This window comes from Phaethon aethereus (genome assembly GCF_964289735.1).
Source record: "Phaethon aethereus genome assembly, chromosome: 6".
In the NCBI taxonomy this organism is placed as follows: Eukaryota; Metazoa; Chordata; class Aves; order Phaethontiformes; family Phaethontidae; genus Phaethon; species Phaethon aethereus.
The window spans coordinates 268,483-281,190 of NC_138580.1; the positions used below are offsets into that span (position 1 = coordinate 268,483).

A 12,708-nucleotide genomic window follows, 5' to 3' on the forward strand; every position below is an offset into this window, starting at 1 on the left:
CACCAGATATTGAGGGACTTTTCTCCCATTGGCTATCAAATAGTTGTTAGATGTTTCACCTGGTCAGTGAAGGAGACTGAACTATATTTTTACCCCTGCACTTTCAACTTCTTTTTTGCTGTGTTAGAGGTAGTCATTGAAATAATGAAGCAATACACGGGAGTGTAGAGGTTAAACTGGAAGTCGGAGGTAAGTCAGTCTACTGTTTAGATTTTTGTCAAGACCCACTTCATAGTGTTCACGCATCCCAACTAACATGGACAGTATACTGTCACTTCTATGATAATGTCCTGTGAAGGTGTTTTTTTTTCTATGTTAGTATATGTTTCAGCAAAGGTTTTGAGCATGGAATTCCGAGGTAATTAAAGAAATTTCACCTTGTTAAATGTGAAAATTACTTGATTGTTGTTTCCTTTAGTAGACCTTTAGCTGTTTTTAGTGTCCTTATTTTTATCAAATATAGTAATTTTTTCCTTGTTGTTGTTGTTGGGGTTTTTGTGTGTGTGGTGTGTTTTTTTTGGGGGGGGGGAAGGCAACATTTTCCTAGTGTAAAGCTGCACATACTTCCCTTTGTTTCTTTTTAATGGGAGATTGCTTTCTGTTTTCATTGGGTTCAGTTGCATTCATGATCATTATTCACTATGGAAAATTCTGGGAAAATTAACTGGAGATTTTGGCAAAGCATTGAGAGGAACTGATATAAATCACTATACCTGAAAAACAAAAATACCAGGTTTTACTAGTTTTACTTCTGTTTGTAAAAGAGAAATTGAATGAGAGTTTAAAAAGCAGGCATGAAAGTTCATCGTTAAGTATTGACTGGCAAAATACACTGAAGTGGGACAAATGTCTAATTTTACTTGAGGTTAGAAAGAATGTGGATCTGCTGTAACTGGTGTGGACTACTTCAGTCACAGAACGCATTAGGTCTACAGTGTAATTATTGCGGATCCTGACTAATGACTGTTTCAGGGATTATCTCTTTCGGAGCCAGCCATCTGCTGTGGTTAGAGTAATAAACTAACGAAACATAATTAAGGGTTGACTTAGTTGGAAAGCAAAAGTATGTATGTCTCTAGGACAAGAGTATCATTTCTTCAGTTCAAAATAGTTCAGAAATACTAATATTCCAGTTTTCTATTAATGACTTAAAACAAGCAGCTGAATTAGTTAAAAAGGGCCCCCCCCCCCCCCAACAGAAAGGGGCAGGGGGAGGAAGGGAGCCTTAAAAGGGTAGTTTATTACTATTCTCCCAGTTCTTTTTATGCTGTATTTCCAATTCAAACAGATGGCTTACATTGGTTAAAAGCTTGCAAGTATAGCTAAATTTATATTTCTGTATTAAAAAAAAGTATTGATTTACCACAGATGTCTTCCCATTTATGGCAGAAATGTGGATTGCTCATAGGTGGTTCTTAACTATGCTTATTTATAAAGTACGTTAGATGGTAAAGACTTACTTTAATGTTGCATTATTACACACACGACAAGCAATTTTTTTTTAGGAATTTGAGACTTCTTGGATGTTTTTATCAGGAAACATAAATAAAGTACAGAGTTTCAATCCTGAGTTTTGAATGCACTGCATTAAAGCTTAGAAGTACCTTCCATTTTACAAGTGATTACTGTAATGATACGATTAAAATGTGTTTATAATTTCCTTTATGCCATACAGTAAATTCGCTGTGGCCATACTTACAACAATGAATACCAAGATACAACAAAACCATAGGTTTTTGTATAAGGACTGCCTGTTGGCCTCACCTAAGTTCAGTCATTCACAGTGTCTAAAAAATGGACTTGTTATATTCATTTATGTCTATTTATCGATCTCTCTAAATATGTACTAAAGATGGTAAATTTTTTGTAGCATGAAACAGTGCATGTGTTTGCAGTTGCTACAGACTTATATCTGTGGAAACAGACTTAAATCTTAATCCCTTATGAAAGGGATTTCTATTATTATCCTTAGGAATAATTATAAGGTTTAACGGACATAAGATAAAACTTAAAGTATACAGTATATACAATATTTTTCAGTGGCCTACTTCCACTGTGTAGCAGGTCAGCTGAATTGTATTCACAGGCTACTAAAGATCAATGAGGTATTCTTTAACTGTAGATAGAAAATGTTTAATTGGAGAAGAGCATGTATTTAGGAGCCCTGAATTAAAAAATTTAAAAGTCTAATAATATTTTGCCTCGATAAATTCTCTGAAGGAAATTGTTTTTGTGATTTCTGCTATTGTTCTGAAGGAAAAGTTCATAGCCCTCATATTCAGTATAATAGTAGATACTTTTTTTTATACCATATCAGCGTAAGTAGTTGATTTTTCTGTATTTGCAGAAAAAAAATTAATTTCCTTCTGCACGCATGAAGATTATGTGTGATAAATTGGGCTGTAAAGAATGAAAGCAATGAAGTCTTTCAGTGCTGTTCTCTGCAGAGTGGTTGTTTGTAGTTGGGGTAAAGGGTGGCCAGTTCTCTATGATATACTGTAGTTCCCTTGTTAGCAGAATTTTCACTTCAGGAAAGTGGTCTTTTTTGTTTTGCTAGCTAGCAAAGTCTAGAGGCTTTATCCACTACATAGAAACTGCCCCCAGATATAAAAATGAGAAGGAATTAATGCTGTAGTTCAAATGGGCGCAGTGTATCGTCCTGATGTTTTGTGCGTTTCTCCGTAACTTTTGCTTTTGTGTTTCCGTTCGCTTTTTAAGAGTCATTTTTTCTGACTGAGAGGAACCAAGAATACTGCATCTTTCTGGAGAAGAGAGAACAGAAACACGCTGGCTTTCCAAACGCGTATTTGGGAAGTCACTGCTTAACATAACTTTGGATCAGAAATGCTCTTCAACGCATGAGTTTTCTAAACTGATTAAAATAGGATTTGGAAAAGCGTGTCTGTCATGCACTTGGCATTCTGTTTTACAAGGGCTGGGAGTGAGATTTTTACACTAGTTGTATAGTTGACTTAGGCTTAGTATGTGGCCGCCTCTTGTTTCCAGCGAGAGGTCGGAGAAAGGGTGTTGCCTCTGTAGCTGGAGGAAACTTCAGGACAGAAACCGGTTTCTCAGGAGTTTCCCTGTTGGGAGTTAACTGTGCTTAGTCTAGTTGCTTTTGTAATAATAAAGGGACTCTGAAAAGATTTCTTCTCACCTTATTTATACTCTGGTCTTGACTCACCCTCAGCTGCAGTTCTGGCAGATTGAGTCAGTCTTAGGTACAACAATGCTTAGACATCACTTGCTTGGCTGCGGTTTTTAAGTATTTGAGAAACTACTTTTCAACAAGTGGTACTTTTAATAATTTTACTGTTTGTTTTTCTTAAAATACACATGCTTGTTCAGTTAAAAAAATCTGGTAACTTTTCATGTAGGCAATTCACGGCACAAATAAAAATGCCTTATTTTATGTGAGAACACTGGGGGGGGGGGGGAAGGTAGCATCTTACAGGAGTTCTTATATTTACACTATCCCACCATAACTGCTGGGTCTTTCCCTAAATGAAGAGTCTGGAGTTGGACTTCTTGGCATGCATTACAGGTTGTTTAAAGCTGGGTTCTGTCGGGGAGCAGGAAGAGCAGGGCTGCTCTGCAAGGAGGGACAAGTCGACCGTGGAGGATCATGACAATCCCACAGGTTCTGAACACTCTTCTGGTCACAGGCTCCAGCCAAAATAAAGGCATCTGTCAGGCCCAGGGGCCATCTGGCAGCCTGGTCAGGAGTAGGGGAAGGTCGGAGCTGATGCTGGCCTGGAGAGAAGCTGTAACGTGAGGCGTGGGAACAGACCCGGCTGCGGAGTTATGACCTGACTCGGGCAAGGGCTGAAGGTGCCAGCCTGAGCCAAAACGGGGCTCCTGAGCAGAGGGTGTGGGTGGTGGTCCCAGGTGAGGCTGTTGGCATTCAGGTTGAAATGTGACGCAGCTCCGGACAGCACTACCCGATTCCCTTCCTGCTGCAGTTGTGCTGAATCCCCTGATGACCGAGTGCTGTACCTCTCACGTGAAGGTCTCGTAGGAATCACTTGAGAATCGCATGCACAGGCTGAGACATGGTCAGCACAGACACTCCTGCAGTGTCCCCTTGTGATTTCATTTCCTGCCATAGAAGACAGATGTTTATCTTCTCTCTTGCAGATATGGAGTCTGGAGAGCGGTTAACGTCATTGTCAGTCTCCTCCAGTGCAGCTGCTTCAACTTCATCGACTCCGGCGTCTTCTACACCGTCTGTAGCTTCAGCAGTATCGAAAGGTGGCCTTTCCACTGGAGCTGCGTCGCTCAGTTCCACAATCAACACACGCGGTAAAAATGACTCGATTATATATTGCGATGTGATTGTAGTACTTGTCAACACTTGTAATTATTATTACAAATCACATCTAGTAAGGCTGCACGGATGCATTGAAGAAACACGTTTGGGTGGGGTTTTTTTGTCACTAAGCGACATTCGTATCATGTGAATACATTTTACATAGTACTTTGTTTATTGAAGGAATGAAAATAATTTTAAATTGCCTATTTCAAATGTGAAATAAATTTTCAGTTTGCAAAGCTGCCTCGGAAGTGGGGATCGAATTAAGGATTGATCCAGCAAACCCTGTGCCACTTTCAGATTAAGAACGAATAATGAACTTCTTGAATATACATCATGTTCTCAGCATTCAAGCCCAACCCCTACTGTATTTTTATATCTGGAGGAGTAGTTTCTTCTAATGGAATTTAATTTTGAAAAGGTGAATTTCAAAATGTCATAGTCGTAGATAGTCTTGACTAGAGTGAAACATTTTGGCTTGAATCAGAAACTCAAGAATCTCATCTTTGTGAATGAAACTCATATTTCAGCTGAATGATGCGTATGTCATCAACAGAACAAGAAATGGTAAATAACTCTTCCCTGCTGTTTCCTTCTTCTCTTTGGTGAACAGGTCATATACATTCTTCTTGTTAGCCTGAGTACTACTGATTCTTACAAGATAGACTGTAAATAGGAAGATTTTTCAGCCTAAATTCATGGTAATCCACTACTTTCAGAAGAAACTTGGTTCTCACAGTAGAGTGAGCGAGTATGTGTTCTCCAAACTGGAAAACTCTTTTGCCCTGATACTATAGAACCAGTAGATTCTGAGTGCCCTACTACAGCCTGCATTTGTTCATTTGCATCTTCCTTTGGAAGAAAAATAGAAACCAGAATGTCTGCGTACCTAGAGTTATGTCTCAACTATTTAATTTAATTACTCTAAAATCAGCCAGAAAAGTTCTTGACTAAATCTGATCCAGAACATATAATAATGTGTTTTATTTTTCAGTACCCCACTACAAATTCAACTCCAAAAGACTTTTGTGTCTATCTTCATTAGCCCATGCCACTTGAAATAGTTCTCTGTGGTCATTCACAGAACGTAGTAGGCATTCATTTACATGTGGCTATAAATGTACAGTCCCAGACTGAGGATCTAAGGAACTCATTTTCCCTCTCCTTGCCGTCTTTGCTTTGTAGATAGTACAGCATGTAATTTTGTGTCTCCTGTACTGTGTGTATGTGTAGGATATGTATTCGGTCTATCAAAATACAGTAAGACTAAAGCAGATGGATGATGTAACGAAGATTCTAAACTGTCAGTTTCTTTCTTCATTAGAAAATCCAGGTAGTCTTTTTCTTAAGTAGTTTTGAAAAGTATTTTTTTAAAATAAAAGTTGAGAATAAAAGTCTCATTTCTGTCTGGTAGCTAATAGTTATCAAGACTGATAGCAATTCCCAGTATTCATGGGTTGTTTCCTTTTATTTTTTTTAATGGTCAGATCCTTTGCCTGGCTGCATCTGATCCTTAAGAAGGTATACTTTTTTTTTCAAGGACACTTCGTATTCCTAAATACAAGCTGGAATGTAGTGTACTATCAGTACTGTCCATCGGTTTTATTTACGAGTATATCCATGTCTCTACCTGACACAGTACACTATGGTTGCTGTTGCATCCACTCTGAAAAGGTATACGTTGTCCTAGAGAAACTTCACAGAAGTGTTTACACTGTCAACCAGCCAAAGACTCTTTTCCGTTGAATGACATATGTCTGGAAAGGCAATTTCATTGAGTCAAAACTTTCTTGAATTTACAAGATAGTCTGTAGTCAAGATAGACTAGTATCCTAGCCTGTTCTTAAACTGAGGTGTTACTCACTTCCGTGATATTTAAAAAAAAAAAAAAAATTATGACAGTGTCTGTCAATCTCAATCTGATAGTTAAACTGTTTTCACATTTAAAAATGCATTTCTCTAGCATCTAATAAAATAATTGTTCAAAAATGAACAATTATTCTTACTAAGAGAAGGTACAGGAATCTTAATCTATGCATTAGATTAGAGAGGTTCTTTTTACTCCAATTCGTCTATTTATTTTCTTTGCAGCAATCAATAGTTTATTAAGTAGTCGCTGCAATAAACTTGACTGTGTACCCTGTCAGGTGCCCACGATGCATGGTGAGTTAGGACTGGGAGTCTTTATGCTTTGCCAGGGAGGTTACACTACAAATAAATTATTTTGGCATATTGCCAGGCCAAATAGACAAAACACCTGTGTGAAACCAATATGGAATATATCACATTCTGTTACTTTAATCGGTTAATACAGCACTAGTTCCCGAATAATCGAAGCATTCCAATCAAGTAAACAGATACTTTACTTGCTTTTTTCTTATTCATTCATTGGTGAAAATAAAAAGGCTCATTGGAAAAGAAAATTGACTCTGGAAAGAGGTTTAAGTTCGTCCTCATGAGAAGGTTAGCAACTTTGGGAAGAATGTAAATCAACAGCCTTTTCTCACATGGGTAAATGATACCATAATTTGGTGGGTTTTTTTGAGGGGCAATAATAGCAGCATGTGAAACTGTTCAAAGCTGAACAAGCGAGACATACTGATTTGATATTATCAAACCTGAAGGGTTCTTTATTTTTAGTTTAAAAAAAAGAAAAAAAAGTTCATTAACTTTTTATAAAATGAAAAATAATAACAAAAACCTGCTGCCTCTCAGCAAAAATCTTCAGTCTTTCTGGAGGCCACTGTTTCTCCTTGCGTAAGACCCAGAAGAATTTTAAAGTTGTTGACATAAATGCACAAAGTCACAGGACTGTTTTAATTTGAAAAGTCTTTAATTTTCTACTTGATTTTCTGATTCATAGTAAGAAAGAGGTTTTTTGTTTTAACACCAGATATATTTTTGTGTCTCAGTCTTTATATAAAAATGACATTGTGGCTGTCGAGAAGGATCTGATTTAGTGCCTAAAATGTAGAACTGTGTAAACAAATTTATTTTGCCATAAATGTTTTTCATAGTCCTTGGTTTTGTGAAAATTTTCATCTGAGGCTTGTAGGTATTTATTGACTTCTGGAGATTTTAAGGATTCTGAATGATAAGTGACAATAGCAAAATTTAAATGGATATGTAAAAACAAAGTGGTGATTTACAGTTTGTGGAATGTACAACAATTTCAAATGCTGAGGGAGAATGCGATGGTAATAGTTAAAGGGGTGCAGATGCTTAGATTAAGTACAAGGATGTGAACAATAGTAGAGTGTAATTGTCAGTTCTGATACTAACAGAGTACCCACGGTGTTATTCAGTCAACATCACAAGTTCTTTATTTTTGGAAATCAATGTTAAGATGGTCAAGTACATCTTAATTTTAGTGTCTTATATAGGTATCATTAAGAAGCAGTCTCTAATTTCATTACTATCAATAATTCTTTAAACATGATGTATATTCATATAATAATTTAATAATTCTTTAAGCATGCTCTATGCTTACCTAGGGAAGTGGTTGAGGCACCATCCCTGGAGGTATTTAAAATAAGTATAGAGATGGTGCTTAGGGATATGGTTTAGTGGTGGACTTGGCAGGGTTAGGTTTATGGTTGGACTTGATGATCTTAAAGGTCTTTTCTAACCTAAATGGTTCTATGATACCAGCCTCTCTTAGACTTCCTGCTTCATATTATTACCTTTATGGGCCAGAAGCTGATTTCTTTCTCAGTGTTTGCATTGCATAGTGCAGTGGGGTCCAGGCACTGACTAAACTCTTGTTTTTAGGGACAAGACTATGAGAAGAATTATGCTTGATTTAAATGAACAAAACAAACAAGCAACAAAACCCCCAAATACATCATCAATATAATCTAGTATTTGTTATAAGGACTACACAGATGAGTGAACAATTTTGAGTATTGTTTGGGCGTGGAATTTTTATGTAAGGAACGGACTTAGTAGAAACAACAATGAAAGAAAAACAGTTTCAGTGCATTGCTTTTTGGATGTTAGAGATCAAAGGAGACCATGGTGTTTGAGCAGCTGAATAATTTTGTTTAAAACCACATCAAGCACCTAGTAGTTCTTACAGTAAAGCAAGCCTTGTTGAGAGTTGCCATGTGATTGATACTTGTTAAACTATGACTTGGTAGGTCAGTGCTCGGTGTATGTTCCTGGTGTTCGTACTCCTGAAAGTTAATCCAGTGCTTCTCCCTAAATTATGTATCAGCTTTCTCAGTAGAGTGCAGTTTTGCCAATCCCTTTTGAAAATTGTGTGGTTTTTTTAGAAAATTAGTCTAAGACTAGCTTCTTTTAACCTATGATTTATGAAGGGAAGTTAGAAGATTTAGGAAGTAAATGTGGGAGTCCTTGCAGTTGCATTCATGTTTGTTACCTGTGTACTTGCTTCTGTGAGAGCATGTTCAGAGTTAATGAAAATGCTAATTTTTTGGGGGTTTTTTTGAAGTGCTTTAATGAGATTGCCAGTGCTTTGTTCTTAATTTAAATTAGCGGATATTTTTGATGTTTCTTTATTGAGATCAGGGGTTTTGTTTTTTAAAGCAACGATAAGGGTGTATGATGGCTAGTTATGTGTATGTAAACCATTTCCAGTTTTTTCTATGCTTTCCAACTTTACACTGAGGGACTTTGACCAGTACTCTGAAATCATGCATACAAGCAGTTTTGAATCATGCATATGAGGAGTTTGGAAGACTTGCTGCTCTTAGGATGGCGTGTAGAAGGCAAACTTTGCTAGCAGTGTAATGATTAAAGAACAACACAGAAAGGAGGAAAATATACAGTACTTTCTGTCACCCTAAGCAGTTCTTTAGACTTGCTGTGTAAGTTGGAATGCCTATATCATTGTTAGAAATACTATCACGTTACTTTTGTATTTCTGCTGGTTACTGCATTGAGCATGGAGTATTTTAAGGCATTTTTAAAGTATTTATTAATTTTTAACTCTTTTGAAAACCTTATATTGCACTGTGAAGTTCATTAATACTGACAACAGCGCTCACAGTTATCATTCCTTGTTATTAACAGACCAGCATTGTTGAAATATGTTGCCCTTTGGAGTAATGCTTTCAATCATTTATCTGTGCAGTGGTTAGTAGAATTTCAAAAGCTGTGCTCAAAATTATTTAACCTATTTGAAGTAAGTCAAGAATGTTAAGGAGTGCCGTTTAATACGAAATTTTGCTATGCAGAGCATGTTTACAGTAAGTTAGTAACTTGAAGAGCAAACACTAAAATGGGAAAATTAAGGAAATACTAGAACTAATTGCTAGACAGACTGTTAATGTTTTCATCAAATAAGAAAGAGGAAAAATGTCATTAGAGTTCAGTTTATTGTTACAAGACTTTGCTATCATTTTTCCTTTATGTTTTATTTCTTCCATGTTTCTAAATGGATATTTAAAAATTGATGGCTTCTCTTTTCTAGACACACTAGAGAATGGCTTAGGTAGCAGACTGTATTTTTTTTTTTAAAGGCTGTAATAATGTGTAATACAGTATAAAGTCATCTACTCTTTTTTTTGTGTGATGAAGGAGGTTGGTAAACTTAACAAGCTTAAAGGATGTTTTAACTTGACCTATCTTGAAAATATGAAACAGTGCAATGCATTGCTGCTCATCAACATTGTTAAGGATCACCACTGTGGTCTCTGAGAGAGAAGCAAATGTTTTTACTGTTTTTTTTTTTAAAGAAAAAAGCACAAAGAATATTGTGATGTTTCCTGATTGAACTGTGTAGCAGATGGTAACTAACTTTAGTATCACTAGTTGAGTATGGACATTAGTTGTGGAAGAAGGTACATAAATGAGGGTTGGGTTGTTTGGTTTTTATTCTTAATGTGATAATTTACTAACTTAAGTTCAGCAAACACTGAACTGAAATACACTATTTTTAAACTCAGGCTGAAAGTGTAAAGCAGTACTCACTATACACCTATACACATCACCTGCAATAGTTAGCATCAGTGAAATGAAATGCAAATCCATTCTTGTTTTAGAGGAGGGGGGAAAAAAGGTAAAAAAAAAAGCGCCTGAACCAGAAATTTGAAATCAGTAAGAGGAATTGCCATGCACAGTGTATGCAGTACTGCCATTACGTTGCCTTGTAGTTACTACTACTTACTAAATAAAAAATCCTAGTGAATGCCCCTGTGTTCATAGCACCTAACATGATGAGCTAATGCTGTCAGGAGATAATTCCAAAATTACCCATTATATATACTAACACAATAATAGCATAAAAAAAGTCTAGGAGGAGGAATAGAATTAACGAACAAGGTCAAGTAATGGTTTCTGTGTACAAAGCCCCCCAAAAGTGTGGTCAGTTTGCAGCGGCCTTTGGCGGTAAAGGGAGTCTCTTGGAAAACAGGGAATACTTGGTCCTTCTGATGCTTTTTTGGTGCACTGCTTTTTATATTAAAACATGGCACAAATGAGCTTTCTGTTCTTTGATATTGGTCTTCTCTGGCTTTTTCTCTCCGTTAGCAACCATTCTGTTTCTGCTGGTTATGTATGCTTTTACAGTCTTGGAGTTCCCTGATTTTTCTCGCATCCTCATGTTCAGGCTATCTCAAAGTTGCAGTTTAGCTCTGAAACTCCTATGAAATTTCCTTTACCAGTGTTAACAAAATTTCTTGTCATCCCTTTGTTTTTTGTCTCTTATCTGTGTTGTTATAAATTCTTGCCTTGTCCTAACATACAAACACGTGCTGACTTGCTGTACCTTGCCTGCTCTCTTCTGTGATGCCTTTCCTCGGCTTCAAAAGAAGCTCAAGTAAACTTTCTTTTTATTTCTTTCTGGTCACTTCCCCTTTTCATTTTCCTTTTCACTTCTTTTCCTTTCCGCACTAGATTGACTGTCCTTATTGTTTAAGGTATGCACAACTCCATCTATGCTTACATTTTGCCCATAATTTTTACAGTCTAATTCATCCAGCCCTATTGTGTTTTTTTCCTCTAACCCACCATGTCTTATCTTCATATTGCCAGCCAACCTCCCAGTCTTACAGATGGCTTTACTGATACTGTAGTTAAAAGCGTGGGCACCTGTTGAAACTGGGGCAGTTGCACCTGTTGATTAAACGAAGAAAGCACACTGTATGTCCTGAAAATCAGAGTGTGGTCAGAAACAATGCAGCAGATTGCACAAAAATGGTGCATCTCATTGCTCACTCTACAGCTGACGTTCCAAATTGTGTGAAGGGCTTTGAAAGGAAGATATCCCATTGGCACTCCTTAGCAATTAATTGCCTGATGTAGTTATTAATTGGGTGGAGTTCTTGTAAATGAAAAAAGCAGAAACAATTATTTTAAAAAAAAAAGTTTAGATAAATTCAGGGATTCTTATGAGAAACTAATTGGTGTGTACGATTGTCAAGATTCTCTACTTAAGTTTTCCTGCTCTCAGGATGCCAGACATCCCTTCCATCTCAGACAAGTCTTTGTTGTAAAAAATATCCTCCAGGTCTGCTTTCTGCTCTAACATAGATGCTACTCACAGCCTGTCTTTTCTTCCTGCATGTTTTTCAAAGTTAAAAAATGGAGTTGAGCATAGAAGATCGTATACAATCTCGGAATTCATGTAAGCATTGTCCCTTTTAGCTCATTTGGTTTGTTTTTCTCATTTAGAACTACTCTTAATCACTTGCTAGACTTCAGGTAAGATTACTCACAGAGTAAGGAATGACCTGGCAAGAAGTATGATGATATATGTCCTCACAAAAATATCACGGAGTACCTTGTGTGGGAGATTATGCCTTTTAAATGATCCAAGAGTCAGCAAAGAGAGAAGCCCTCTGTAGAAGGTCTCGTGTTGCACAGTGATGATACTAGACTTCCAATGTAATAAACTATTGCCTAACTTGCCTTTGCGTAGTTATTTCTGAGTGATGGATGATATAAGGAATGGTCTCACCATAGTTGAAACTATGAATATGAAGGTGACAGCTTTGGAATGTTTGAATAATGCTTTTCCATCAAAGAACAGATGATACCAGAAAAAAGGGAAGAGACTTTTGTTCTAAAGCGTTTGTTTCTCAAGCTTTTCAGTTAACTTGGTCAGAGCAGGTTTACTGTGAAAGCAAACTAAAGAAATTGGAATAATACAGCAGTGTACATAAAATTAAACAAATGATGAAAGATATTAACACTATGTTCATAAAGTGAAGACTTGGAATCATCTTGCAGTTTTGTGCAGCTAATTCCCTGGTGATTTTTTTGTTTTTAAACAATGTCATTTCTCCAACAAGAAATCTGAAGGTGTCATGATAGAGCTTAACTGTTGCTTGATGAGGCTTTCCTCCTTGTGCTAGTTTCAATCACCTTTTGTTCAGTTCATTTCTGCAGATAGAATTGCTTAATGTGTATTGCTTGTTTTGATGGTTTTCGCG

General features: G+C 36.8%; 1 protein-coding gene across 2 annotated transcripts in view; it reads left to right on the forward strand.

The window, feature by feature from the left end:
* Positions 1-4,139: 4,139 nt before the first annotated feature.
* BAZ2B (bromodomain adjacent to zinc finger domain 2B) overlaps positions 4,140-12,708 on the forward strand; it is a gene marked incomplete at its 5' end in the record, with an annotated part of 87,768 nt that continues 79,199 nt past the window's right edge. For both annotated transcript variants that reach the window (XM_082001416.1, XM_082001417.1), the window contains one exon: positions 4,140-4,302. In XM_082001416.1, coding sequence (XP_081857542.1) covers positions 4,140-4,302 — 163 coding nt within the window. The remainder of the gene's footprint in view (positions 4,303-12,708) is intronic.